At 43.8% G+C, this 26,736-nt stretch overlaps 1 protein-coding gene across 1 annotated transcript; it reads right to left on the bottom strand.

Moving 5' to 3' along the window:
* Positions 1-1,649: 1,649 nt before the first annotated feature.
* On the bottom strand, positions 1,650-25,738 carry st3gal2 (ST3 beta-galactoside alpha-2,3-sialyltransferase 2). Its single transcript, XM_075470684.1, has 7 exons — positions 25,316-25,738; positions 12,650-12,709; positions 12,142-12,275; positions 8,668-8,847; positions 8,378-8,423; positions 7,012-7,131; positions 1,650-6,894 (listed from the first exon to the last, which is right to left on the bottom strand). Exons 1-7 carry the CDS (start codon positions 25,724-25,726, stop codon positions 6,721-6,723), a joined length of 1,125 nt encoding a protein of 374 aa, XP_075326799.1. The 5' UTR covers positions 25,727-25,738; the 3' UTR covers positions 1,650-6,720.
* Positions 25,739-26,736: the final 998 nt, after the last annotated feature.

Raw genomic sequence — 26,736 nt, 5'->3', positions numbered from 1 at the left:
CTTGGGCAAGGCACCGTACCCCCATGCTCCCCGGGCGCTGTGAATGGCTGCCCACCCCTCCAGTGTGTGGCATGTGTCTCTCTGAGTGTGTGACCCTGAGCATGAGTGTGTCAACAGGGGCCAACCTGGATTTCGTGTGTATGCATGACCAATAAATCTGATTTTAATCTTAATTCAGTTAAATTGAGAAAGCATCTGCTGCTAACTTACAGCTACTCTCTCAGATCAAATGTGTTGCTGTCCATCTATATAGAGTTGGAATGTTTTTGGTATGGCTGGAGGAATAGTTTGATTATGTTTACTGCCCAGCTTTTCATAATATAATTATATATAACGTATGTAGACACGCTACAAGATATAAACTGGAGTCTGCAACAGCCAGCATGTCTCTGGCCAACTTACAAACATGCATAAACTAACCTGTAACTGATGTCCTGGGAAAGCCCTGATGGCTGAAACACTCAAAAATATAATAAAATAATAATAATTTATTATTAAACCCTCGGTCGGTCACATGATCCCCATAGATGTGCCCTGCAGCTCGGCGCTGATAAGCAGCTAGAGACGGAGAGAGCACGACTGACGGTCCGGTGAGTTTTTTTATATTTGTCTGTGCACGCCTCGCTGTATTCTTGCAAGATGACTGACGAAGTTAGTGAAGTGAGCAGCATCCTCTGTGTGTGCGTCTGACTCTGCACACACTCTCATGAGTTACAGCCGCTGATTAACCACACACAAATGTACGTCTGTATGTGTGGCTTCTTTTAGTTTCTGTTGCTTTCCCTTACGGGCAAAGTGCCTCAGAGAGATGTTTCATTTTACTGTCGGTGAGGTGCAGTGTTTTTCCTACATGTATGTTTCTAGAGGCAATGAGGCACAGGTTATTTCACTAAAACTATGCAATGTAGCCAACATGCTTATTCACATAATTTTGGACTATATTAGTATAAATACAACAATAATCACAATAATAATTACAAGAATTTGAATTGTGATTTTTCTCAACCTCATTTAAACAAATCAGTACTTGTTTATAACATTTGTAAACACAAATTAAATATAATATGCATAAATATAAAATATATAACTTTTATAACCTTGCGGTCTTGCACAAAGTGGATAGTCAAGCGCAATACATTTAAATACATGATTTCGATATCATTTAATTTACTTTATCAGCACTACGAATAAGAAAGGGCAGATTTTAAATCTGCACCAGGGAGCAAATTCGTAGCTATACAGTATGCGTCTTTAAAAAGTATGAAATGTCACTGTGTGTGTTTATAGTTTATCAATCATATTTCATTCTGCAGAGATGCCTCATAAGAACAGGAAGTTGAAACAAAAACAAAAGGAGTGTTTCAAATCCGTGCTCCATGTGCCCCCTTTTGACTTTGACCACCTGTCCCTCCAAAGGTCTCTGCACGGCCCTGCAGGAGAGCAGGCCAACTTGTTAAAAATGCCCATCGAAGCCCCATGTTGTACCATTTATTACTTTATGTTAATACACGTTTTTGATTTTCTGGGGCATCGGTGATGATGTTTGATGTGAACTTGGACCGGCTCTGAATACTGTTGTAATGACGCCGTCATTACCGGTAAATCCCTCTGGTCCCAAAGTGCAAATCAGTCGCTTCACAAACACAATGTCGGGTTTCATGAAGCTTTTAATTGCACAATAGCATAAGATAGAAAGAGTCACATATCATACAGTTGTTCCAGTGGTAATTACACGTGTGCTACCTTTTCCAGATGGTACTAAAGGAGACATCAAAGGCCGGATGAGACGGTGGTGGCAGGACTCTGACTTCACCAAGTTTATCCTACGACTTCTTTTCCTACACTATCTGCTTTTGTACATTTGCTGTTTCAGACTTATGAAGCAGCTTTGTTCCTGCCGCGTTAGTTCAGTATTTAATCTGTAGAGAAGAAGGACGACAGCTAACAGAAGTATGAGTGTTGGCGTCAGACGGCAGTCTGATGGGCAGCTCTCTGTTGCTTTACGAGTTGTTTCTGTCGGACAGTGAAGTGAAGGACATGCACGTGTTCCCACATCTCTGAGTTCAACGGTTTCAGAGCCAGCAGAGACTTAAAGATCTTTCTAAAACACAGCGACGGATCTGATCAGAGACCGTTTTAACTGCAGCACTTCAGAAATGGTTTTACTTCGATTAATTCTCTCTGTGAGACGACCAAAAAGTCATCACATCTTCTCAATTTCTGCCAACTTAATAATAGTAATAATATTCTAAAGTAATAAGGCCTGAAGTAGCAGTTACTTCCCTTAAAGTTTAAGCAGCTTTTACCTTTTCTTAGAGAATTAGAATAAGAGAGGCAGCCACTGGTCCTAATGATGAAAAACGCAGATGCATGCTCGTGAGAAGCTCTCTTCTCTCAAATTGTCCTAACTCCATCGGTTTAATTACCTCTTCAAATGAGATATAACCAGCTAAACGTGCCTGTTTTGGTTTTAGTAAATTTCTGTGTGACTGTAGAAAGCTCAAACTATCAGTAAATGTTTGATGCTGGGGGGAAAAAAAAGAATAAAATTAGCCCTGAATGTAGAAGAACGCTGCATTTCACTGACAGCAAGAACAAAGGTGATTTTTATCTTTAAGGGAAAGCAGTTTATTTTAGATCAACTCAATACTGAGTTGCTTTAAGTTGGCCATCTTTCAGCTATCAGAGGATTTCACTTGTTTAGTAAAAAAAAAGTCTCCAGAATCTCTTCTTCGGGATGAAATAGGTTTTTAGGTCAGTGACGGGAGAAAAGACCTTTTCTAGGTTAGGTCGGCTCCGTGAGACGCTCAGATCTGTGTCAGGTACTGTGGGTGGGAAAAAAAACCTCTAATTTCCACTGAAACGGCAGTAAGGGATCACCCTGCTCTCCTCCTATCTGATGGCCACACTCTGGTCTCCAGCCGGCGAGGAGGCTGATAACAGCCCTGCTGGCACAGCCTGCGAACAGTTTAACTTTTAAGGAACAAGGCATTCTGCTGCCAGAGGACTGAGAAATATCCGCCTGAAATAAAATTAACATTCATCATGAAGCTGGAGGGGAGCATTTTGGATTCCCTGCAGCAGCCGACTGATATTTCTACACCTTTCGATGCTTTTTCATCATTATCTGTTTGTCTGCAGTCACTGTGCACCTGAAAGCTGATACAGAGAGATAAGGTGGGCACCTGCAGTCCGCCTTACAAGTATCCACTGTTATGATCAGGAAACTAGCAGAAAATTATGAATTCACTCTGCCACTAGTTTACATCCTCTCCCTCAGCTCACAGCGATCTTCAGAAACAACGTCGGAGCACAAAGCACTAAGAAGCGAAGAGCAGAAGGCAGTGTGTGTTGTCGTGTGTGTGTGTGTGTGTGTGTGTGTGTGTGTGTGTAGCTCAGAAGGCACAGCTCTCAGCCAGAAGATGAGTGTGACTAAAAAAAAGATGCAAAAGTAGCAAGTGTGCGTCGCTGATGGAGCAGCAGCAGGCGGGAGATGTCCAATGGCAGGACAAGGCACAAAAGCGTGTGTTTTCTGTGTGTGTGTGTGTGTGTGAAGGAGAAAACGAAACGCAAACCTGTCCAGATTCAGCTGCAGCCACTGTTAAAATGAGCCCAGCTTAACACTTAAGCTTCCTACAAAACCTGCTATAGAGTAAAAACATTAACAGCAGATAAAGTACAGTGAGAATACATGGAGTTACAATATAATACGATACAATAACACATCAATAGATCTGAGCTCGGTAGAGTTCCTCACATGGCCTGCAGAGGGCAGCGTGGCACGCCGTCAGGGTGCAGGAACTAAAACACCTTATCAGAAGTCGCCTTGGTGGTGAAATCCTGTAACTTTAACAACAGTTAGCTCTGACACACACGGCCTGCTGGTTTTTACATGACCAGAGGATGTGCTGGGCAGCTGGTGCTCATAGATCTTTACTCTTTCCTTTTTAAAGCAGCCTTAATGCCCCTGGAAACATCATCTCTGAGCAGTTGTGCACGTTCGAATGAAAATAAGACACATTAGCTGTTTCCTAAACTTTAAGGAGCCCAGTTTAAATAACCCCAAGCCTGTTTTTCCTCATGGTTTTCATGCACCTTTTCCTGCTTCTGAATGATGCATTGCTGGCCTTAGTGGTGCTTTGTCAGTAGGTCTTTAAAATCCTTTGTAAGACAAGGTGTTTGTCAGGTCACACCTTCTCAACCAGGTATTCGTTTTTCACTTCTTTGATCTGGTAAAAGGTCCAAAGGTGGTTGTAACTTTTACTTACAAGTTACTTTTACAGAAGCTGCATCGAACTTTACTGTGTCATAAAGAAGGTTTAGCGGTTCAAGATGACTATGTAAAGAATGCTGTACACCTACGATTTTGCGCAATGGGACAAATATGCAAATGATCTGGAAGGGTCAGATCAGTTTGGCACATTTAATCTGGACACGTGTCAGACACACGCACTAAAAAATGAGTCGGATGCACATCACAAGGAACTTTTTGCACATGCGAAGCAACTTCTGCTTACAAAGTATTCGATATCCTCTTAAAAACAGAATAACACCGTTTTGTGAGTCTTTGTAGACGGTACCAAAGGTTTAATCTGTCAGAAATTAGCCGGTGAAGATGCCTCACTGCAGTAAACCTAATATGTTTTCAATTTCGTCTTTAGTTACCCCTCACAAGTGCTCACAGATGTCTGTTGTGATATGTGAACAAAATTAGGTGGATATCTTTAATACTTCATGAGCAGAAAAATATAACTTTTGCATCTTTGTTCCTGAAATCGAGATAAAATGTGCCATAAACTGTCCCCATGAGTTTTAAGTTGCCATTTTTCAGCTCTAATCTCACGTTGAACATTGAAAATCTGACCTAGCTTCTGTAAAAGTTTGAATATTTGGGATCTTCTCCATCTCAGAGCCTCAAAAAAACAACAGAATATGTTCTGCACGACTCTCCAAGCTGCTACAAACTCCACCTGGTAGCGTTTTGAATTTCACATTGTTTATATTTTTTAAATATGGGCTTTAAGTAATCCATCTCCTGACTTATGTGTCTGTGCATGTCATATATCAGGTGAATCTATCTTGAGAGACTTCTTTTCAAATCTGTTGCTTCTCCGTGTTCTCCAGACGTGCACAGGAACCCTAAGCACTTTTCTTTATCAGCAACCAGCTGCTTCTTTATAAATACGTCTGTCATGTTTGGATGGATTTAAAGCCGCAGCTCAAAGCGCTCCTCTTTTCCTCTCATCCCTTTTCCCGCTGATGCTTGAGTTTTACGACAGAACAGCACTTCCCTCACTAATACTTGTTTGTGTTTTCTGTTTTAAAGATGTAAATAACTCAGAATGGAGGGTATACATGGATAATTTATGATGTCAGAAACCATTAGTGTGCTGTCTGAGTGGGAGAGAAAAGCCCATCTAAGCCAACAGTGTAAATCCCGGAGGAATACAAACTCAAAGTGAAACGGCACAAAACTGCAGCTGAAATCTGTCGCCGTCAAGAAACGGGTCGCAGAGGTGAAGTCTAAGGCGCCTGGAGGCTCCACCTCCTCCAGACTTCGCAAAGTTTTAATTGGCTGATCGGGGACCGGGGCGAGTGGTTAATGAGGCCGCGCTGCTGACAAGCAATAACAGGTTCCAGTTGGGGTTTCCTTCCACCCCATTAGGTGGGCCTTAATCTGGGGCAGACACTTTCTGACTCCCCTGGGACTAAGGTGTCCAATTTGTGGCTGAGAAAAGAGTCGACCCCGGTCCAACTTGCATGGAGGTGTGCAAGCTGCTGCAGATAAACAAAACTGAACTCCTTTTTGGACTTGAAAACACACAGTTCTCCATCTCCGTTTCTACTAAATTAGACCTTGATGGGGCCACATGGGGATTAAACTTCAGTCCAGAACCAGCATGCCTCCATCCTAACGGGAGGTCCCAGGAGACGGACTTTAGCCTCATTAGAGTCTTGCACAGTCCAATCAACTAAACATCTCTCTCCGTGTCTGGATGTGAATAAAGGCTGCAGCAGGGCCCACGGTTGCCATGGCGTTTCGCAGCTCGTCCGAGCACCGCTTTAGTGATGTCTCTGAGTCAGAATGGCTGAATCCGTGGATCTGCCGCATGATGCTGACACTGTAGCAACCCGGGGGCTTCAGAGGACAGTCATATTCAATAGGCCTGCAGTTTCTTGACAACCATTTTACAATCCATCACAGAGACGCTGTGACACATGAAGTGGATAGCTGAAAGTGGTAAAGAGCCTCTGTTGCACTGAAATTCTACACACCAAAACCTTTGCCAGCATCTGCAGCTTCGAAAGGTTAAAATGTCACCAAACTGCTTCACAATGTACGAAGAAGACGGTCCACTGTTAGCGATTTGTGTCGACGAACAGGCTTTAAATAGTCCTCAGTCAACTTTTCCTCTTTAATTAGTCCAGAACTGAGAGTCTTGTGTGGTGCTACAGAGTCAGTCTCAGTAGTTACGGAGTTTTCCTGATAGCTGTTGTTTTTCACTTGCGTCAAAGAAAAGAACAGTAGCCCCGTCTCCCTGTCCTGAGGCCAGCTATTAAAGGGGCAATACTCTGATTTAGGACCCAACTTCCAGGAGGAAAGTTAATAAATTAACCTTCAGAGAGGCTTTACTTCAACTGGGAATCCAAACTGGTGCAGGTTAGTAAAAATAAGAATATCTAAGCAGCCTGTCAGATCTACTTGGGGTGATTTGTTACTCATTTCCCAGGGAACACTGTGATCTTGCCGGCCTTAGCCAGCTGCTGGATAATCTGGGCTTCGTAGTCTGCGTCATGGACGCCGGTCTTCCTGAACTCTCCGGAGTAGCGGTTCTGCTCCCAGTAATGGTGCCAGTTCCCCCGGCTGTCTGCCCCGAAGCCAAACACGTTCACCTAACGTTAGAGGGGAAGCGTTAGGCTCACAAATGTATATCTGTCCAGGAGGGATGTAATGCAATTATGGTTCCCGTGTGATGTTAGTCTGACAGAAAGGAAAGGGGGAGAACTGACCTCATCACAGATGTGCAGAGCGAAGAAAAGCACCAGCATGCCGGTGGATGGATAGCGCCCGTGATGTCTGGTCCAGTGGTCATGGATGTATTTAAAGAATGCCGGGTTAAAGACCTGGACCTGGGAGGTAGAGAGAGGAAAATACTGCTGATTCGCTCTGACAGACCTCTGATGTAAAGTCATTAAAGTTAAAAAAGGTACAAAAATAGGTTTCTGCACAGCTCTCTGAAGGTCCCACCACAGCATCTCAGTCAGGCTGAGGTCTGGACTCTGACTGGACCATTGCGAGTTCATGGTGGACTCAGTGACTGCGAGGTGCCCAGGTCCTGTGGCTGCAGAACCAGCCCAGATCATCAGCCCTCCACCACCGTGCTTGACAGCTGGTGTGAGGTGTTTGTGCTGATATGCTGTGTTTGGTTTCCTCCAAACGTGCTGCTGTGCATTATGAGCAAACATCTCCACTTTGGTCTGGTCTGTCCAAAGGACATTGTTCCAGAAGTCTTGTGGTTTGTTCAGATGCAGCTTTGCAAACCTAAGCTGTGCTGCCATGTTCTTTTTAGAGAGAAGAGGCTTTCTCCTGCAGCCCTTCCACACAAGCCACACCTGTTCAGTCTGTTTCTAACTGTGCTGTCATGACCTTTAACCTTTAACATGCTAACTTGGCTCGCTTATACTTACCCTCTTAACTCATGGAAGCACTAATGGTGGACTTCTGCATTTTGCTTTAGTTTGAACTAAATCACGATACGTTAAACCTTGAATGAGGGCGTTCCTTAGCTTTTATGTGGATCTTTTACGCAGAATCAGGATCCAGCAAATCAAACTGCTACATATTCAAAAAGTCATGCAGCACAAAGATCATTTTGAAAAATTAAGTCTCTTAATGGAATGAAAAGTAATTCCAAATTCATCCTGTGCCTCCTGTTGATCCCGACAAAAAGGGCTTCAGGCTGCTAAGGGCTCCAAAGTGGAAGAGTTAAATCTTATAAATCTATATTTTTGGGTCAGCCTCAAAGGCACTGCGTCCCTGACTGGACAAAGATCTCCTCAACATCTTCACGTGAGGGGGATTAGTTTGAGTTTATTTATCTTCAGGGATTAAAGAGCAAGCAGGAGATTAGTGAAAACAAAGGGAAGGTTTATAATCCCTCATCAGCAATGAGGACGGGGTGTTATAATTGCAGCAAAGCAGGGGCCCGTCTGTGTGTCTGTGTGTGTGTGTGTGTGTGTGTGTGTGTGTGTGTGTGTGTGTGTGTCTGCGTGTGTGTGTGTGTGTGTGTGTGTGTGTGTGTGTGTGTGTGTCTGCCTCGCTGCATGTTTTGGCTCAGTCAAAATGGCCAAAATTAATTTAATTTAAAGGACATACCTTGTCTTTATCTACACGGAGAAACTGCTTCACTGGAGCGTACGTACTGCGAGAGAGAACACAGAGAAATGGATTAATCGCATTCAATCAGCACTTTATCTTATTTCTGCAGCCACACATTTTGTATAATTGACAGGTGACACATTGTTCAAACTGCATAGCTCCTCACCATTATTCTGTGTGTGTATGTGTGTGTGTGTTAAGTGAATGTATCTGATGCGTGCGTGCACCCTGATGTCTAACAGAGGCTGTAAAACCTCAACAATGTTGGTGCACATCTGTGCCCTTACAATCGAATCTGGCCGGTGGACAGAGCACTGGTGATCCAAACCAGGTCCAACGTTTTGAAGGGAACCAGGACGAAGCTGACGTTGGCTGCCAGGTTTTTGGCGCTCTCAGGGTACATGAAGTGGTGAGTGGTGCGGCTGCCTGCGTCTTCCTCGTAGCCCACTGTGGGGGCCAGATTTATCCTGAGAGAGGCGAAAGGGAGGAACATGATCAGAGATCTGCCATCTGCAGAGTCACAGTAGTTTCACAGGGAACTTATTTCATGCTGATCTGCTGGCAAAAACGTCCTGTTCTAAGATTTGGGTTGTAACATTTTGGGAGATAACTTTTGGGACCGTGCAGTAAAATATGAGCCCACAATTTACCTTTTTTTACACCGATATAACAAAATATCAGCAAATCTCTGTTCCTGCCCTCATCAGGCCTGAATTTCATTTCATTTCTCCATACGGACTTTTTAATTTACATCTGTTTTTTAAATGAGTTGTGAAATCAGACATTTAAACTGCTGTTTCTGTATAATGCACCGCTGTCGTCTTCAGCGACTAAAAGCTGAGCCGGTGTGTGTCACTCAGCAAAAAGCTAAGCTGCAGACTCACTGAAAACTTCACATTGTTGCCTATTTAGTGACTTTATCAGCACACCTTTTTTTTTCTTTTTTTAAAGGGAAGCAACTGGCGTTAATTGTAGAGACGTGTTGGACAAAAATCTGCCGCCGAGTTGCCATGAACTTGTGAGCGTGGCTGACGGCTGCCTTTTGCAGGTAAGACGCCGATTATTCACACAACAGCGGTTCAAATAAACTGAAATACACCTTTAATTGGACAAAAAGTAACGAGAACATTTTTAAACCATTTTCCTGGAAATCCAAAACTCAAAAAGACAAGTTTATTAGTTTTACTGCAGGGACGGATCATATAAAAACATTTAATTTTCACTGTCGTTTGCAAACAGATGCATTTTTATACCTCCTGCTTTCCTCTTTACAAACTTATAAAAAAAATACTGGCTCTTAATGCTCTTAATGCTCCATAGTAGCCCTTTTCACAGCATACTTTTAGCTTCATGTTCTGACTCTTGTGTGATCTATTCAGGCCAAACTGGATATTTCTAGTGATAAGAATGTGAAACAGCTTCTGAGCGAGTTCAGACTTAATTCTCTAAATACTCTACAGAAAAGTTTCTTTGTGTGCAAACAGCCAGATAGTCGTTTCTGTCTACCATGTGGTGTTGGATACGGAAGGATTAACATTATCCCTGACGACATCTTCCTTACATATGTGGAGACACGGAGAGCCAAAAAGCTTGGCCCCAAACAGACTTTTCCATCTCTTACAACCGGACTTGCTCTGAACAAAAAGGTTTACCTGTAATAAAAATATGGAATCAAAAGTGAAAATCTACAGGCATGGTGAGCCTCATCAGGTATGCCTTCAATCCACACCGTCATGGGTGCAGACAGTCGAGACAACAAGAGCGTTTACATAACATTAACACAGCCAGGTATGCTCAGCTCAGCTCAAACGGACGCAAGAACTCTGCACATGCTCCAAAGTTCCATCTTTTTGCCTCTTTTAGTAAAAACAAGTGTATACTACCCTGCCACCTCTGACTGAGTCTGACTAGTGGTTTCCTTCTATGTAGCTCAGGGATGTCCAAAGTCGGTCCTGGAGGGCCGCTGTCCTGCAGGTTTTAGATGTTCCCCTGCTTCCAAACACACCTGATTCAGATGAAATGGATCTCTTCAACAGATTGTTAAGTTCTGCACAAACCTGTTAATGATGCATTGATCTGAATCAGGTGTGTTGAAGCAGGGAAACATCTAAAACCTGCAGGACAGCCGCCCTCCAGGACCGACTTTGGACATCCCTGATGTAGCTTATTGATAGCTTCGATGTTAGCTGATAATGTTGTATCCTCATTTATAAGTCGCTTTAGATAAAAGCGTCGACTAAATGCATAAACAAGCAAACAAATATCAACACAGCCGAATTCCCAATAAAGCTGCTCACATCAAAATATTTCTGTTTGTTTCGTGAGACGGCAAAATGCGCCTGATATTAAGACTAAAAAGCAGCCCAACAAAATGATGTGACGACTCTTTAAGGCGTTTCCAGACTGTCGCTCTGCTCTGATAAAATCCTGGTTTTAGAACCGCAGCCCAAAAATATAATAATAATAAAATAAAGTAATAAATGTAAAAAATGTAAAAATATATGTACAAAGTATTTGTATCTGACAGAATCCCCATGAAAGTAGCTTAAAGACGGCGTCTGTACGCTGAATTCAGCTGGACTTACATGTGCCGTGATCTGCAACAGAAAACACAGAAAGTCCACAGCGTTGTGACATCAGACATCGATTGCCCTCCCATGCATGTATACTGGGCCGAGGACAGTGGTCCAATAAGTGGCAGCTGTAACAGTAGCCTGACTAAGCTCTAACAATGCTGAGTAAAGACAAATAAGCACACGCACCCCCCCAAAGGCTGTTGCAATTCCACAAAAAGACCAACAACTGCTGAGTCATTGTTTGTGATGCCATTCTCATTGCAAAGGCTTTCCAACTGCACATTCCTCCAGCTTTCCTTCAGTCAGTAACTGAAGCACTCCGCTCTGTCTGCCCACTTAAGACATTTACAGTGTTTACTGCACAGAATATGTGAGTCACTGTCTGGAGAAGTGATATATCTACGGAGACAGGGAGGCGCACTGAGTGCACCGACCCGTATGCCAGGCGATAAAACAGCTGTTTGTTTTTCCAAAGTGGGAGTGAGAAGGAATGCAGGCATGTGGCTGGTGGTGTGTGGGACCGCTGTGGCCGAGCCGAGGCTCAGAAAACCAACGAGAATCGAACCACATCGATGACTAATCGTAACAAGAGATGGAAGCTGGAGGCTGCCCACACCGCTCCGATGGGAATGCATCTGGAACGGATGTGGTGGCCACATAAAAACACAAACTACCAGCCGCTTGTGCTGAGTGTTTCACAGCATAGAGTAGTGCTCACGAGCCCGCCACCAAAACAACCGAGAAAGTGCCTCAGTGCATGGGTGTGTGCACGTGGGAGACACAATGAAGGGTTTATCTGTCAGCTTCTTTTAACATAAAGCACTTTGTGTTGCCCACAAGGGTCAGCTGACCCCTGCCAACCAGTACGAGAGCCAAGCGGAGGAGAGCATTAAACAGTGAGATTAAAGTCTGTATCAGACGCACACATCTGCTGTCTGTGTGAGCACATCTCCCCCTCACATGCACACAATCTACAAATCTACATGTTGATGGAGTATTAATGGGATATACTGTGCAGTGTGATTTTTGGAGCTTTCCCCTCCCTCTATCCAGCTGTCTCCCTCCTCCTCCTCCTCCTCCTCCTCCTCTTCCTCTTCCCAGTTTTAGCCTTCATCGAAATGTATTCCTCTGAGTCGAACTCTCATCTAATGCAGCTGTGCATCCGTTCTTTTCCGTCCTTCTTACCTCATGATGTAGTTGTGTTTATCGACGGTCTCTCCATATCCGGCCCCGCGCAGGTTTCCGGAGTTTCCCACCACAGCGCAGCGCAGGCAGCGACCTGGATCCCAAGTGCCATACGGCGACCTTCCGGGAATCACCTGCAATAGACTGTCGTGATCAGATCAAGCAGACTATGCTCGAGCTACAAAGGAAATGAAATGGGAAGCTAGCAGGACGCATAAAATAACCCAACCGGCAGCTCAGACCTGGCCGTGAAAACTCAATGCAGAGGAGAAGTCTTTATGAGGACAATATGAAAAATACATGAACAAATTCTGCCCTCAGAGAGCCACACTAAGAGATTTGAACATATGCGAAAGCACTGTGCTGCACTGGGACACTTAATGGGGAAAAAACGTATACAGACACAGCCAGGTCACAGAAAAACCGAACATCTCCCCTCAGCCTTTTTCCACTTGGCTGATTTTAAAGGACCGTGGTCATGAAGTGATGAATTAATAATATTAAATACCTGGAACAGCCTCATCAGCACCTGCTGGATGCTGTGGGGTTTAAACTGGGGCTGTAACATCTGCAGAGAGAAAGGGAGAGTGCAGTTAATATGTGTCCCCCTTCACAAACAAATCCGATCTGACAACAGACTTTAAACATTCGGCGTGCCCGTGTCTGCGCATGCATTCATCCTCAAATAAACAGCTGCTTGTGCTGACCTTTGTGTGTGCATCGTTGCCCACATGTCAAAAACAAGCTGGCTGCACTGCTCTTACTGGGCTGAGTTGGAATAAATAAATGATAATTAACAAAGAAAAGTTATGTGCCAGAAGTATAAGCGAAGCAGAAGAAAGACGGAGGAGGATGATCCCGTAGAGAAACATCTCTGTCAGAGGCCTAATGGATTAAAAACACCATGAAAGTGAAGCTATTGATGCTCCCTACAAAAAGCTCTCAGTTTTAGATCTTCTTTTAGGCTGTGGTGAAAACTGCTCTGAAGAAAATGTGTCTGAACATTAATTACCGTCAAACTTAACTAAAGCAGGGTGCTTGGAAGCAATAAATGAAACCAGAATTTAACTTCCCAATAGCTTCCAACATAGGTGGAATATGATAAGACTACTGATGAGCTTCATTATGACGGACAGAGACCTGTGTGATCCACAGAAGAGAAAAAACTTTAAAAAAGTACAAAAATAAAAGCAGGATTATTTGGCCGACAACATCTCGTATCATCTGATAAAACAAATCTGTGCAAAGTTTGATCTCGATGCCAGCAGCATCATTTAGCATTATTATTCATGCTGTTGCACATATGCAGGTTGTAGTTACACATTTTCCTGCTGAAATGAACAAGACATTTCCTAAAAGAGGACAAGTTTGCCCTCCTTTAAATCTAAATGAGATAAAATGACAACAACGCATGAGATTTTACATTATTGAAGTGAACCCTTAATGTTTCCACAGGAATTAAGAGAGTAAGTGGCAGCCAGGAGCTGCTGATCAATGCTCTGATTAACTGACCATCAGTCAGTGTGAGCAGCTCTATAAAAGCAGAAGTTCTGAAGCATTCAGGTGTGTGTTAACACGATGCCAAGGAGGAAAGACATCAGCAATGATCTCAGAGAAGCAGCTGTTGCTGCTCATCAACCATCGGCCGTTTCCAAACTATCTGGAGTCCATCGTTCTACAGAGAGAAAGATTATTCACAAGTGGAAAACATTCAGGACAGCTGTCAATCTTCCCAGGAGTGGACGTCCCAGCAAGGTCACCCCAAGGTCAGAAACCCAAGAGCTACATCTCAGACTCTGCAGGCCTCAGTTAGCATGTTCAATGCTAAAGTTCATGACAGCACATGATGGTACAGTCATAAGAAGCTGAATAGTTTATCGCCTTCATTTGGAACTATTTGGATTTAGCCAGCAGCTGGTACTATTGCGTTACTGCCACCACAAGATGGCAGTGATGCACCGAGCTGTTCGCCATCTGACATGAAAGCAACAGAAGAGAACTTTAGATGTCGATGCTGCTCCAACGAAAGAAACGCGCCAAGCAGTCCTCAAACGACTTTAAGACTTTAACCGTGTGGAACTCCTTAAAAAGTAAAAACTCTTTCAGGTACAGCTAGCATGCCGTAGGCTTCCGGCCGGTTTACGCCCAGAGCACATTATTTTCTTTTTGTATGACCCATTCTGAATGATATTAATCACAGCTTAGCATGGTTAAAGAGCGTTAGAATGGAAAAAATCCAGGTTTGGTATGAAGGATGAATGGCTGTCTCCTTTTTTATGTACGTGTTGCTTGTTCTGCAGCCACAGGACCTGGACGACTCGTCATCGGTCATCGAGTCCACCATGAACTCCTCTGTATGCCAAAGTATTCTGAAGATCATCAACGTTCAGTTTTGGTCTTCACATATGATCTGCAAATAATAAACTAGTGCTGCTCCATGCGGACATAGCTGCTTGAATTGAACAGATGTGCCACCTGCAAGCAGTAAGCGCTTCCTTTTAAAATATGTATCACTAATTGCAGGTTTGAATGCTTGTCAAACTGTTATTAAATGTTATTAAAGGATGAAAAAACAATGCAGCTTTAAGTGTTAACTGTGTGGAAAAATACATTATCTCTGGTTCATTTTGAACATTTAACTGTAGAAACTAGCATTAATTAAAAATGAAGATGGAAGATTACGGAATCAAACGAGGTTAAAATGGGATTTGTTCTCCAGTTTCAGGGTTGAAGTCAGTCACGTGTGTGCACATGTATGACATCATCTCTAAACATATCTTTTAAAGAAGTTTGTTAGTTTCCTTATCTTTGCTTCAATCATGTCTACGTGCAGCTCTGAATCTTGAAACAATGCAAGGAGATTTAAATGGACATTTATTATACATGGAAAGATATTTTTTAGCCTCGTCCAAGTTCAACAAAGCGCTTTACATGTTTTTCACGTTCACAAAGACACTCACACAGTGCTTCTTATCATATTAATGCACTCTATGTACAGTATCCAGCACTTTCTCTCTACTATCAGTTGGAGGATGATCATTCGGCTCAGCCGCATCCACAGCCTCATAAATATGAAAATGAGAGTATTTTCCAAGCTTAATAAACTAATATCAAATAAAATCTTGTCCCTGTGAGAGTCAAGGCGGAAAAAGACAAAGACTGCAGGCTAATTCATTGTCATTATTTTAGCTAGAAACTGTTCAGATTACCATGCATTACCTATCCATGATGTGATTTACTGACATTTTATTCAGAACATTGAAGTTTTAACAATGCTGACTGACTGTAAACCGTTTGATTTAGCTGCTAATGGAGGAAACCTGCCTCAAATCTCACATTTAAGTTACAGTATAATTGTAGAAAGTAGCTTATTACGAATATCAGCAATTCTATTCTAAGACCATATAACATGCATTCTGCATTTTCCTCCCTATCTTTCCATCCACCTGTCATTTTGCTATCTGTCCGTCTCTTATTTCTGAAAGTGAAGTGAAATGAGATGGCCGATCTGCTCGTAAAGGGATTCCTGTGGAGGTGAGCTCAGGCATGGATGTGTTCATATGTGCTTTAGAATGGAACAAGTGAGAATGAGGCTTCATTTCTCTGAATAGGTCTGTAAACGCACCACTTTAAGATTGAAAGAGCATCAAAAAGACAGCAAAGCTGAGGAGGTTTCATCCATTCCTTTCCTGGAGCATCATGGGAAATATATCAGGAATGCAGTATTACATATTTAAACGGCACATGGCTGCAGGTACACATTCTAGTCCAACTCTACACGCCTCTCAGACTATACCGGCAGACGGAGACTGCAGACAGAGCGGTAAAAGTAAAGGAGGAGGGATCGCGGTGCTTTTTAACAGGTGGCATAATGCTGGACATGCTACAGAGGTGTCTTAGCACCCTGGATATCCAACTGTTGGCTATAACTTCCTGTTCATTTGGTTAATAATAATTATACATTTTACAATAATAATACATTTTATTTTTTAAAAATTGCCTTTCTCAACACTCAAGGACACTTTACAACACATTAAAAACACAATAAATAAAATAACACAAGTTAAAAAGAGGATAGAGGGAGAATACCGCTTGAAAAAGATGGGTTTTGAGTTTTGATTTGAAGAGGGGTAAAGAGTCAATGTTGTGGATGTCTGGTGGGAGTGAGTTCCAGAGTTGGAGCTCTGCTCCCCATGGTGCTGAGGGCACAGAGAGGTGAAGGGAGGAAGAAGACCTGAGGGAGCGAGATGGGATGACAATGGAGAGGAGATCAGACAGATATGGGGGGTGAGGTTGTGGATGGCCTTGAATGTGTAAAGTAGGGTCTTGAAAGTAATTCTGAATTTGACCGGGAGCCAGTGAAGCTGCTGGAGGACGGGGGTGATATGGTGAAAGGAGGGGGTACCGGTGATGATGCGGGCTGCAGAGTTTTGGACCAGTTGAAGCTCATGAAGGGATTTGTGAGGGACACCGAAACACCAAAAAGGAGTGAGTTACAATAATCGATGCGGGAGGTGACGAGGCTGTGGACCAGGATAGCAGCAGTGTGAGGCGTGAGAGAGGGGCGGAGACGATTAATGTTACGTAGATGAAAATATGCAGACCGGGTAATGTTATTGATGTGGGAGTGGAAAGAAAGTGTGCTGTCGAGGATGACACCCAGACTCTTAAACTAAGGGAAGGGGGACACTGTGTCTATGGTGAGGGAGAAACTGTCAACTTTGGAAAGGGTGGATTTGGTGCCAACAAGGAGGAGTTCAGTTTGATCACTGTTTAGTTTAAGGAGGTGAACCAGGATTTAATCTCAGCGAGGCAGTGAGTGATGGCGGGAGGGAGGGAGGGAGAGGGGAGTCAGGTTTACTGGACAGATAGAGCTGGGTGTCATCTGCGAAGCAGTGGAGATGTATACCAAATTTTCGGAAAATATCGCCAAGTGGGAGGAGGTAGATGATGAAGAGGAGGGGCCCCAGGACGGAGCCTTGGGGAACACCTGAAGTGACGGAGAGGGCTTTTCCTCTCTTCCTTTGGGGATTACAGCCATTACAAAATGATGTCAAAACATATATCTTCTGTTCTTATTTGCACCCGACGACTATTCCAGGTCAGACTAGGAAAGCTGTGAACCTGTCCTCCAGCATCAGAACTTTATATTGACAGCCAGCTCTTGCTCTTAGAGGAACGAAATATTGTGAAGCCACCGTCAACAGTGAGAGCATTTCTGCTCCGTCGACTTTCATTTTAAAGTTTCTTTTTCTTTTTTTTTACTGGCTCATTGTGGGATGATGACGCGTTTCCAGCAACAGCTGACAACAAGTTGACCAATGAAAGAGAATAAAAATAAAAAAAATCTCTGGCACATTTGAACATCTGTCAGGAACATCTTCATTCATGTGTGTAAAGATGGAGCAAGAACCTGCACAAGAGCAAGAAAATCGCCATAAACAGAAACACACCGAAGTTCCATCAGGATTTTGGCAGCCGCAGCTTCTCCTCCTCCTCTTCAGGACCATCGCCTGCTTTCTCTCCCACACAGCAGTCTTTATTCATTTCACACTCTTTTGTCTCCACTTCCTTTGCACCCACCATTGGCCTTAATTCTCCCGACACAGATCTCATTCATTTAGATTTTCATCCACTCCGACGGTCTCTAAGCACTGTAATTCCTTTTCTTTAATTTCGCTTGTTCCCGCTTTGTTTCTCCTCCTCCTCTTGTCTTTCATCATCTCTCTGGGACGCAGAGACCAGTAATCTTTCTTTTACCGCCTCTGACTTTGTTTGTCACACCTCTGGATTTCTGTTTTCTCTTCCCCATCCTCCTTGATCCCTCCATCCTCTTCCTTCCTCCGTCTCTGACTACCTGCTTGATGCCTGAGCGAGTCTGGCGTTCAGCACTCCCTCTGGTTCTGGTGGTAACTCATCTTTTTGGCAGATGCTCTCTGGCAGTGGTGCCAAACATCGTCTCGTTTCTTTCACCACAGTCACTTCCTGTCTCCTCATGTATAAATATCCTGACACATATATAGTTAGACCTGGTAAATTAAATATTCTCAGAACAATATTTCAATGCCAAATAAACTGCTCAGCCTCAGTATAATTTAATGTTGACTCAGTGGAGATTAATTCTATGCTAAATTACAAAGTATTGCACAAGGCAAGTACTTTCCCCCCCAACAAAAACCACGTTAACTGTAACATGTCATATCTAATAAACCCGAAACAAGTAATAAACTGGGCTCAACCATAACAGTAGCCCAGGGCACCTAAATTCTGTGTTTTGGCAGGTCAAAAGTCTCACGCCTGATCAGACAAATGTAAATATGATGCATTCACTTATATTTCCATGTTGGAAATTTGGAAACTGTGTTGTTGTTGTTAGCCGATCAGTCTACCAATCAGAGACTGCGCTCACGACCAATCAGACGAGTTATCATGCTGAAGGGTTGCACGAGATGACAACGAAGCAAAATTGATCCAAAGAAAACAAGGTTTCCCTGAGTCCCTTAAAGCAGACATGCAATTTAGATTAAAATTCAGTTATATTTGGGGGTTTATCAGTTGAATGATGATTAACTTTGTGATAGCTTTATATTAGCATTAAAAAAAGTGCCCAACTCAGAAATTCCAACAGCTCCACATAATAACTGAAACACTCACAAATAAGTTGAAGATGAATATTTCATGGCAACATGAAAGATCAGGTGCGTCAATCATAAAATTTTAATGTTGTTATTAAGTGTAATCATCAGAGTTTGTGTTAGAAACATAAGGCTGTTTTAACCTGTTCAGTTTGACCACTTTAATATAAAAATATAGTTTTAATCGGGTGGAAGAATCTCCATGTTGATGCAGGAAATCAAATTACCAGGTAAAACCTTTTTAATCATCCTTTTAGTCAACAGTTAAAGCAACTTTAGGAGTTGATACTTGACAATATTTCTGGTTTTACGAACACCCAAACACGAATGTTAATGTTTTAAATACAGCACATCACACCTGCATCGACAGTGTGTTTTGCACATGTACATAAATCCTCCCTTTAAATAAAAAAATAAATAAAATTGGACCCCGTTTTCCATTTCAGACAAGTAAGTTTGGCTCCTGGGCAAGCAGAACATATCTGCTGAAAGACGTAATGATCACTGAGCTATGCTAACACCCTAAAGTTTAGCCTGAAGCCTTTTACAACGCAGTGATGTGGACTGCCTCATGGGTTAAGATTATCTGATATTCATTAAATCAAACCTAAATAAGATGATGAAATATGTCTACTGAAGCGTGCTGCTACTCTTCTTGATGGGGCTTTAACTTAACACTTCAGAAGACACAATTAGTTAGAATTTAGGATAACTGATGTTTTCTCTCCTTTCCATTGAAATGGTTTGAAACGCGGTGTAGAAACCAGTTTATCTTTCCTCCGCCGCTCCCTGACCTTTCCCATCTTTGTTCTTCCCTCATCTCGAGCCCGCCATCCATCCTTTCCTGTTAAGTTAAAATGGATTTATTGATTGAATGTTGCAGATCTGCTGACTGCAATGTGAAGGGTCACATGTAAAGCTGCAGCTCAAATGGATTGATGCAGCTCACATGGCTAATTTGATATAATTAATGTGTTTAATTATATGCAGTAACTTATAAAGTAACTTCCATTTTCACAGCTTTAGTTCCATCAACAGAATTACTCGCCACCGCTTTCTGTTTTTCCTTTGAAGCACAAATAATTCTCCAATCGCTTCCAGTTGTTGGTGATTTTAGTCACTTCCCAAAACTGGAATTTAAAAAGTCCCTCAGAGACCATCAGAAGTGTAAAATCATGCCTAATATCTACAGATTACTGACCGCAGGTTGGTTTGGGAGTGTTTTCGGGGTTTGAATAAAACAAATATATTATCAAATAATCAGATTCATTTAATTAATATGACATGTTTTATCAATGTTCTGGTGTTACATTCATTACTCAACAGAATCTGTCCGTTAGTAAGAAAGCAGCAACAAGGGCTAAAAAATAAAAAAGTATTTACACGGATTTTTCCTGCTATTAAGTCACATTTAAAAATATCAGACTCCAATTAGGGTGACGAAATGATGAAATCAGAAACTATCAGGTGAAAATAAGTTAAACATATTAAGAAAATCCCAACACAATAATTCTAATTCACATATAAGAAGATGAATGAATTTGACAGATCAGTCAAATCAAGAGTGACGACCCCGTCTGTTCGGCTGCGTAATCATCGTGCACACGTCTCTCTGACACATGTGGTGCTCACTGTTGTGGAAAGACTACAAACAGCTGTGAACAGCTGCAAGCAGACCTTCAGAAGACATGTTTGGTGGATCCAAACGTCATAAAAGAGGTTCGCACCGATAGGAACGAGAACTTAGACCTAAAATCGGCCCTAAAATAAAGAAACTTAACAAAAACGGATCAATGTAAGATCTTTTTAAGCAACAGCCTGTCGTGTTGTGGTTTGGTTTATTTCATTGCTCTTTTTCCCCACATTCTTTCCTCCTTTAACCTCCATTTTCCTTTTCTTTCACACCCCAACACCTTCTTTGTGTCTACTCTTCCTCTCATTTCCCCACTGTGGGCCTAATAAAGGTTTATCTCCTCTTTATTCCCCCTTGTCTCCCCTCTCCCTCCCTCCTGGTTCCTCACCTCCCTGTTGCAGTGCAACCTAATGACTTGGCAGCGGTTGGTCTGTGTTTGCAGTTTCTTGCCATTTCAGAGCTGAACTGAGGACACAGCTTTCGGTCTACCCTAGCCCCTGAAGGACACCACATAACATGCAGATTTTAATTCACATTTACGCGTACGCAGCCAAAAAACATGAATCATGACACACCCAAGACGTGGCGTCAATACATCAAGTCTGTAATGAAGTGCTTCCCATCTGCCTCGTTCATTCTCCCGGATGACGGATTCATTTCAGCTTTTCCGTCAGAGCTCTGTGCCGCTGAAGGAAAACCCCGTGGCCAGCTGTTTGTTCCACTTCTGCACTAACACTGTGACATATGACCGCCAGGGCAGACGAGGAGGATGTTGTACTTTTGGCTCAGCAGTGAATGCGGCTGAGGAGGAGGTGATTATGATGCATTACTCCCCTTAAATTAAAGCCATAATTAAGTTGCATCTTCCATGTAACTGACTCCCACCCCCCATGTGCCATATATATATATATACAAATAGAGAGTGTTTGATGGTGTTCCTGACAAAAATGATTATTATAGGAAAGCTGCCGTTAAAATTAATAATTCCTAACCCAATTACTGTGTCGTGTTGGTGGATTTTATTTGATCAGGTTGGAAAATATTAGGTTAGAAAAAGCCTTCAAGTTTACTGTGAACTTCCAGAACTGGCAGCCTAAACTTTCAGATGGCAGATCTTTGTTTTTTGTACAACGTGTATTTGTAATGGTGCGGCCCTGTGTTGGCTCTCTGGCTGATGCACACTGCAGCCGTTCATCTGGTCTTAAAAATAGTCTTGAACTCACTTATTTCTTTTTTATAAATTCTGGGGTTATGAAGATGAGAAATTGGATGTCATGGTGAAAACTGTGTGGGATTAAATTCAGTTACTGTCGGCTCAGTATGTGTTAACAACACTTATTCAGCGTTTCATCCTCTGTGAGGTCCTCCTGCTTGCATGGTGAGGGATTTATTGGCTGATTAAACTCTGGTAAAGATGAGAAAACTCAGTCACTTCCTTCCAAAACCCTCAGACACATTAAATAAGCCCTGTTCTGCAGGCCTGGGACTGCACATAAAGTCTCGGACGGTGTTTATCACCATGATATTCGCTTTCTCATCCAAAGTAGATGTTGCTGATGAGAAAGTTGAGTTCTGGTAAAGAAGTGATTAGAAACACTGACGGTAACCAAATTAAAACGATAAGAAACTAGTGCTTTTCATTACAGTGCTTGTGCAGTCAGTTTGACATTTGATAAAGTGGAAAAAGCCACTCTTCTGTACTCTTCGTTTTATATCTTTTACTTGAGTGTTTTTGACCTTTTTGAACTCGTGTGGAGTTTTAGCAGCAGAAGTTATAGGCAGAAGCAACACACTTCCTCCATTACAGCTATCGTTTCCATCTCCGATTATCCCGACTGGAGACAATAAATGCGGTTAAAGTGGAGTCATTTGACTCTGGAGTGTCTGCCAACCGTGCCCTCGTCCACTCAAGACGAAGGCAAAATGTCCGTGGGCCTTTTTCTCTTTTTCTTCAGTTTGTGAGGAACTTTATGATGACAAACATTTTATGAAGCGTGCATAGAGGAATAAGAAGATCTGAGATGCAGAGGTTCAAATCTTGCACGGTCGGAGTTCAGGAGCCACCAGCGTCTCAAAGGCTCACAGGTTTGCACGTTATGACTTGCATGTTGAGAGTCTTTAATGGTTTTACGTGGGATTATGTGCACAACTCAGCTGGTGCCATCCAAACAAACATGATAAAAGCTGCTAATCAGTGAGCTTTAGAGGAGCTTTATAAGAAGATTTTGTTTTTGTTGGACAGAGGTCCCCTGCTTCCAGCGCCTGTGCCGCATGTTGCTCAGTGTTTACAAACAAACAAGTTATATCCATCGTCCATCTGATTAACTGTCAGCTATCTGGCTGAAATTCTTTTAAACGAGGCCAACCGATACATCACTGTTAGGCTAATATCTTTTTATTAACAGCACTGGATTGATTTCAGACACAAAGTTAAAGATAATCTACGTCAGATTTAATTATCTTATGATGCCCATAAGTGACTCGCTACAGCATCCGCGTGAAAAAGAACAAGAGCTCGATTGGATGGTCGAGTTCTTTGATTTTTATTAGACTTGCCGTGTTACAATGAACACCCAAATGCTGATACTCCTAAAGAAAATAAACTAATCAATACTGTTAAGTTGAAATGAACTGGTCTACTGCATTTCTGCAACAACAAACGGCTTCAATGAGCAACAAACAGCAAGCTGCCAAAGAAAGAGGAATCGGTGTACATTCATAAAGATCATTTCCAGGTGTTAAGATGAAGTAAAAGCAACCTCGGATGAACAACAACATGACATATTTAACTCATTGTTTACTGGACTGAACTGAACAGCTAACAGCTTCCACAGGAGTTAAGAGGGTCAGTAGCTGCTGATCAATGCTCTGATTAACTGACCATCAGTCAGTGTGAGCAGCTCTATAAAAGCAGGAGTTCTGCAGCATTCAGGTGTGTGTTAACACGATGCCAAGGAGGAAAGACATCAGCAATGATCTCAGAGAAGCAGCTGCTGCTGCCCATCAACCTGGGAAGGGTTATAAGGCCGTTTCCAAACTATCTGGAGTCCATCGTTCTACAGAGAGAAAGATTATTCACAAGTAGAAAACATTCAGGACAGCTGTCAATCTTCCCAGGAGTGGACGTCCCAGCAAGGTCACCCCAAGGTCAGAAACCCAAGAGCTACATCTCAGACTCTGCAGGCCTCAGTTAGCATGTTAAAGGTTAAAGGTCACCCCAAGGTCAGAAACCCAAGAGCTACATCTCAGACTCTGCAGGCCTCAGTTAGCATGTTAAAGGTTAAAGGTCATGACAGCACAGTTAGAAACAGACTGAACAGGTGTGGCTTGTGTGGAAGGGCTGCAGGAGAAAGCCTCTTCTCTCTAAAACGAACATGGCAGCACAGCTTAGGTTTGCAAAGCTGCATCTGAACAAACCACAAGACTTCTGGAACAATGTCCTTTGGACAGAGCAGAGCAAAGTGGAGATGTTTGCTCATAATGCACAGCAGCACGTTTGGAGGAAACCAAACACAGCATATCAGCACAAACACCTCACACCAGCTGTCAAGCACGGTGGTGGAGGGCTGATGATCTGGGCTGGTTCTGCAGCCACAGGACCTGGGCACCTCGCAGCCACTGAGGCCACCATGAACTCCTCTGGATACCAAAGTGTTCTAGAGTCAGATGTGAGGCCGTCTGTCCGACAGCTAAAGCTGGGCTGAAACTGGCTCATCAACAGGACAAAGATCCCAAACACAGCAGCAGATCTACAGCAGAATGTGTGAAGAAGAGAAGAATCAAGGTGTTGCAATGGTCCAGTCAGAGTCCAGACCTCAGCCTGACTGAGATGCTGTGGTGGGACCTTCAGAGAGCTGTGCAGAAACCAGAGCTGCAAACCTCAATGAGCTGAAGCAGCGCTGGAGAGAAGAGTGGGCCGAGATTCCTCCTGAACCAGAGAGAGACTGAGAACGTCCCACAGGAAACCATTACTTCAACTCACTGCTGCTGGAGCTGCTGCTACCAGCTGCTGGATCAGGGGTTCACTTAGTTTCTCACTGTTGCTACAAGCTGCTGGATCAGGGGTTCACTTAGTTTCTCACCCATTGCTGCTACCAGCTGCTGTATCAGGGGTTCACTTAGTTTCTCACTGCTGCTACAAGCTGCTGGATCAGGGGTTCACTTAGTTTCTCACCCATTGCTGCTACCAGCTGCTGTATCAGGGGTTCACTTAGTTTCTCACTGTTGCAACAAGCTGCTGGATCAGGGGTTCACTTAGTTTCTCACCCATTGCTGCTACCAGCTGCTGTATCAGGGGTTCACTTAGTTTCTCACTGTTGCTACCAGCTGCTGGATCAGGGGTTCACTTAGTTTCTCACCCATTGCTGCTACCAGCTGCTGGATCAGGGGTTCACTTAGTTTCTCACTGTTGCTACAAGCTGCTGGATCAGGGGTTCACTTAGTTTCTCACACATTGCTTCTGTGTTTTGGTCTTAGTTTTAGTTAACACAGGTTTTTGTCACTCTCAGTTTTTATCTGAGGTTATATTTTCTTAACTTTAACACCTAGTCATTAACTTTTTTATGAACTGATGCATTAACGTTAAAACCGACAGAGAATGTTCTTCTTTTTCCTCACATGACCTCCAGCTGGTCGATGCCAAACGCAGCCCTGCACACATATGTCTCCTAATCTGTGATGGATGTGTTTAGTTTGGCCTTCCCGCTCAGCTGTCAGAAGTGATCAGGATGGCCATCTTTTTCGTGTGTTTTCTGGAGCTCAGAAGCTGAGGAGCACAACCGTTAATTGAACAAATTAAGCTCAACATGCAGGAGAAAAGTCATTAGGGAAAACAGGGCAGCGTGTCCCACTTTGAAACTAGCTACAGAGCCGAGTTGAGTAAAGGTGTGAGGTTATTTTTACTTACCACCCACCAGTAGTAGACATCAGGGGGCAGCTGGATGTTGTCTCTGGTCCAAACGGGGGAGATATCCGGGTCGTAGTTCTCGTCAAACCAGTCGGAGACTCCGGGATCTCCGACGCAGTGAGGGCAGGCGCATGTCTTCTGCAGCTGAGCGTCGGGTTGCGACAGCCGGTGTGCGCCGGCATAGCTGGGCACCAACTTCACCCGCCTTGACTCCTCCCACCCCGGCGGCTCCAAGTAGTTGAAGCCGACGCCCCCGCGCAGCGAGACGGACAAGAAGAGCGAGGTGAGGAAGATGAGGGCCAGCATTCCCAGCAGGACCCAGAGTCTGCGGGAGCATCTCACCCTGCCTCCTTTCTCCGCTCCACCTCCTCCCTCCACACTTCCTCCACCCGCCACCACCCCTCCACCCATCCAGGGTCTGAGCTCTGACAGTCTGGGGGCTCCCCTGGGTGGGACCCCGCTCCAGAAGCCCCAGCCCCAGCCCCAGCCCCTGTCCCGGTGGAGTGTGGAGGACGGGATGCGGCCCCCCCACGGCCATGCCCCCACCCCTGGGCCTGCCACTGTCTTAGCCCCACCACCACCTCCCCCTGTGCCACGCAGCAACCACCAAAGCCTGGTCAGCGTGACGGGACAGCCCCACCGGACCCCCCTCTGTATCAGAGCTGTGAAACACTGAGGACAATGTGTGACAGAGTCGATCCGTCTCACAGCCGAGCTGTGCGCTCAGCGATGCTCCCACGCCGCCTCTCCGCCTCCCGCCGCCGCCGTGTGTTCGCCTCCCACACACGGACGCTGAGTCCCACAGCTGTGACCTCACTGCTGAGAGCCGATCTCCCTTCAGCTCCGAGCAGCCTCTCCCTCCTTTCTCCCCTCCATTCCTTTTGGTTTTACTTTAAAACTTTCCCCTCCCCGGGTTCCCACCGTCTTCACGTCGAGCCATCACTTTTCCTTACGAGCAGCTTCAGAGAGAGATCCCCGTTCGCTCCGCCATCTGTGTGGGCACCGAGCTCCACTCCTGCGCTCGGCGTTCTCGCTCTGCACTGAAGCGATGGAGCCGAGTAACACTGGCAGATCAGATTAGAGCGGTGGAGAGAGGGAGGGAAGACGGGAGGAGGAGCAGCAGCGGGGAGGAGGTCTGTCCTGTAGGGTGCTCCATCATGAACAAAAAGTCCCCCCCTTCTTCCTCTCTTTTCTGCTTCTCTGCTCTGTTGCCTGCTGTCTTCTTATTCTTTTGTTTTTCGTGTCTACCTCAGCCTTTCCTCTACTCTTCTCCTACACCTCTTTTAGTCCACAGTGAGTGTCTACTAAAACACAAAAATTAGTTGATAAGAAAGCAACTCCTCTGTTGCTCTTTTCTCCAAAAGTCAAGTTTAAAGTCTTTGTGATGAACAAAATAAATCGGATATTAGCAGAAGATCTCG

Source organism: Odontesthes bonariensis, chromosome 7 (genome assembly GCF_027942865.1).
Source record: "Odontesthes bonariensis isolate fOdoBon6 chromosome 7, fOdoBon6.hap1, whole genome shotgun sequence".
Classification (NCBI taxonomy): Eukaryota; Metazoa; Chordata; class Actinopteri; order Atheriniformes; family Atherinopsidae; genus Odontesthes; species Odontesthes bonariensis.
Note: the sequence above shows the minus strand (reverse complement) of the source record. Positions and strands in the feature narration are given on the sequence as shown.

What these genes read in the sequence shown, in the direction of transcription:
- st3gal2 (XM_075470684.1), bottom strand. Translation starts at nt 25,726, where the DNA reads ATGGGTGGAGGGGTGGTGGCGGGTGGAGGAAGTGTGGAGGGAGGAGGT. An exon ending in TGCTGATGAGGCTGTTCCAG is followed by an intron (nt 12,276 to 12,649) that starts GTATTTAATATT and finishes AGTCTATTGCAG; the next exon opens with GTGATTCCCGGAAGGTCGCC. An exon ending in TCCACCGGCCAGATTCGATT is followed by an intron (nt 8,424 to 8,667) that starts GTAAGGGCACAG and finishes TCTCTCTCGCAG; the next exon opens with TACGTACGCTCCAGTGAAGC.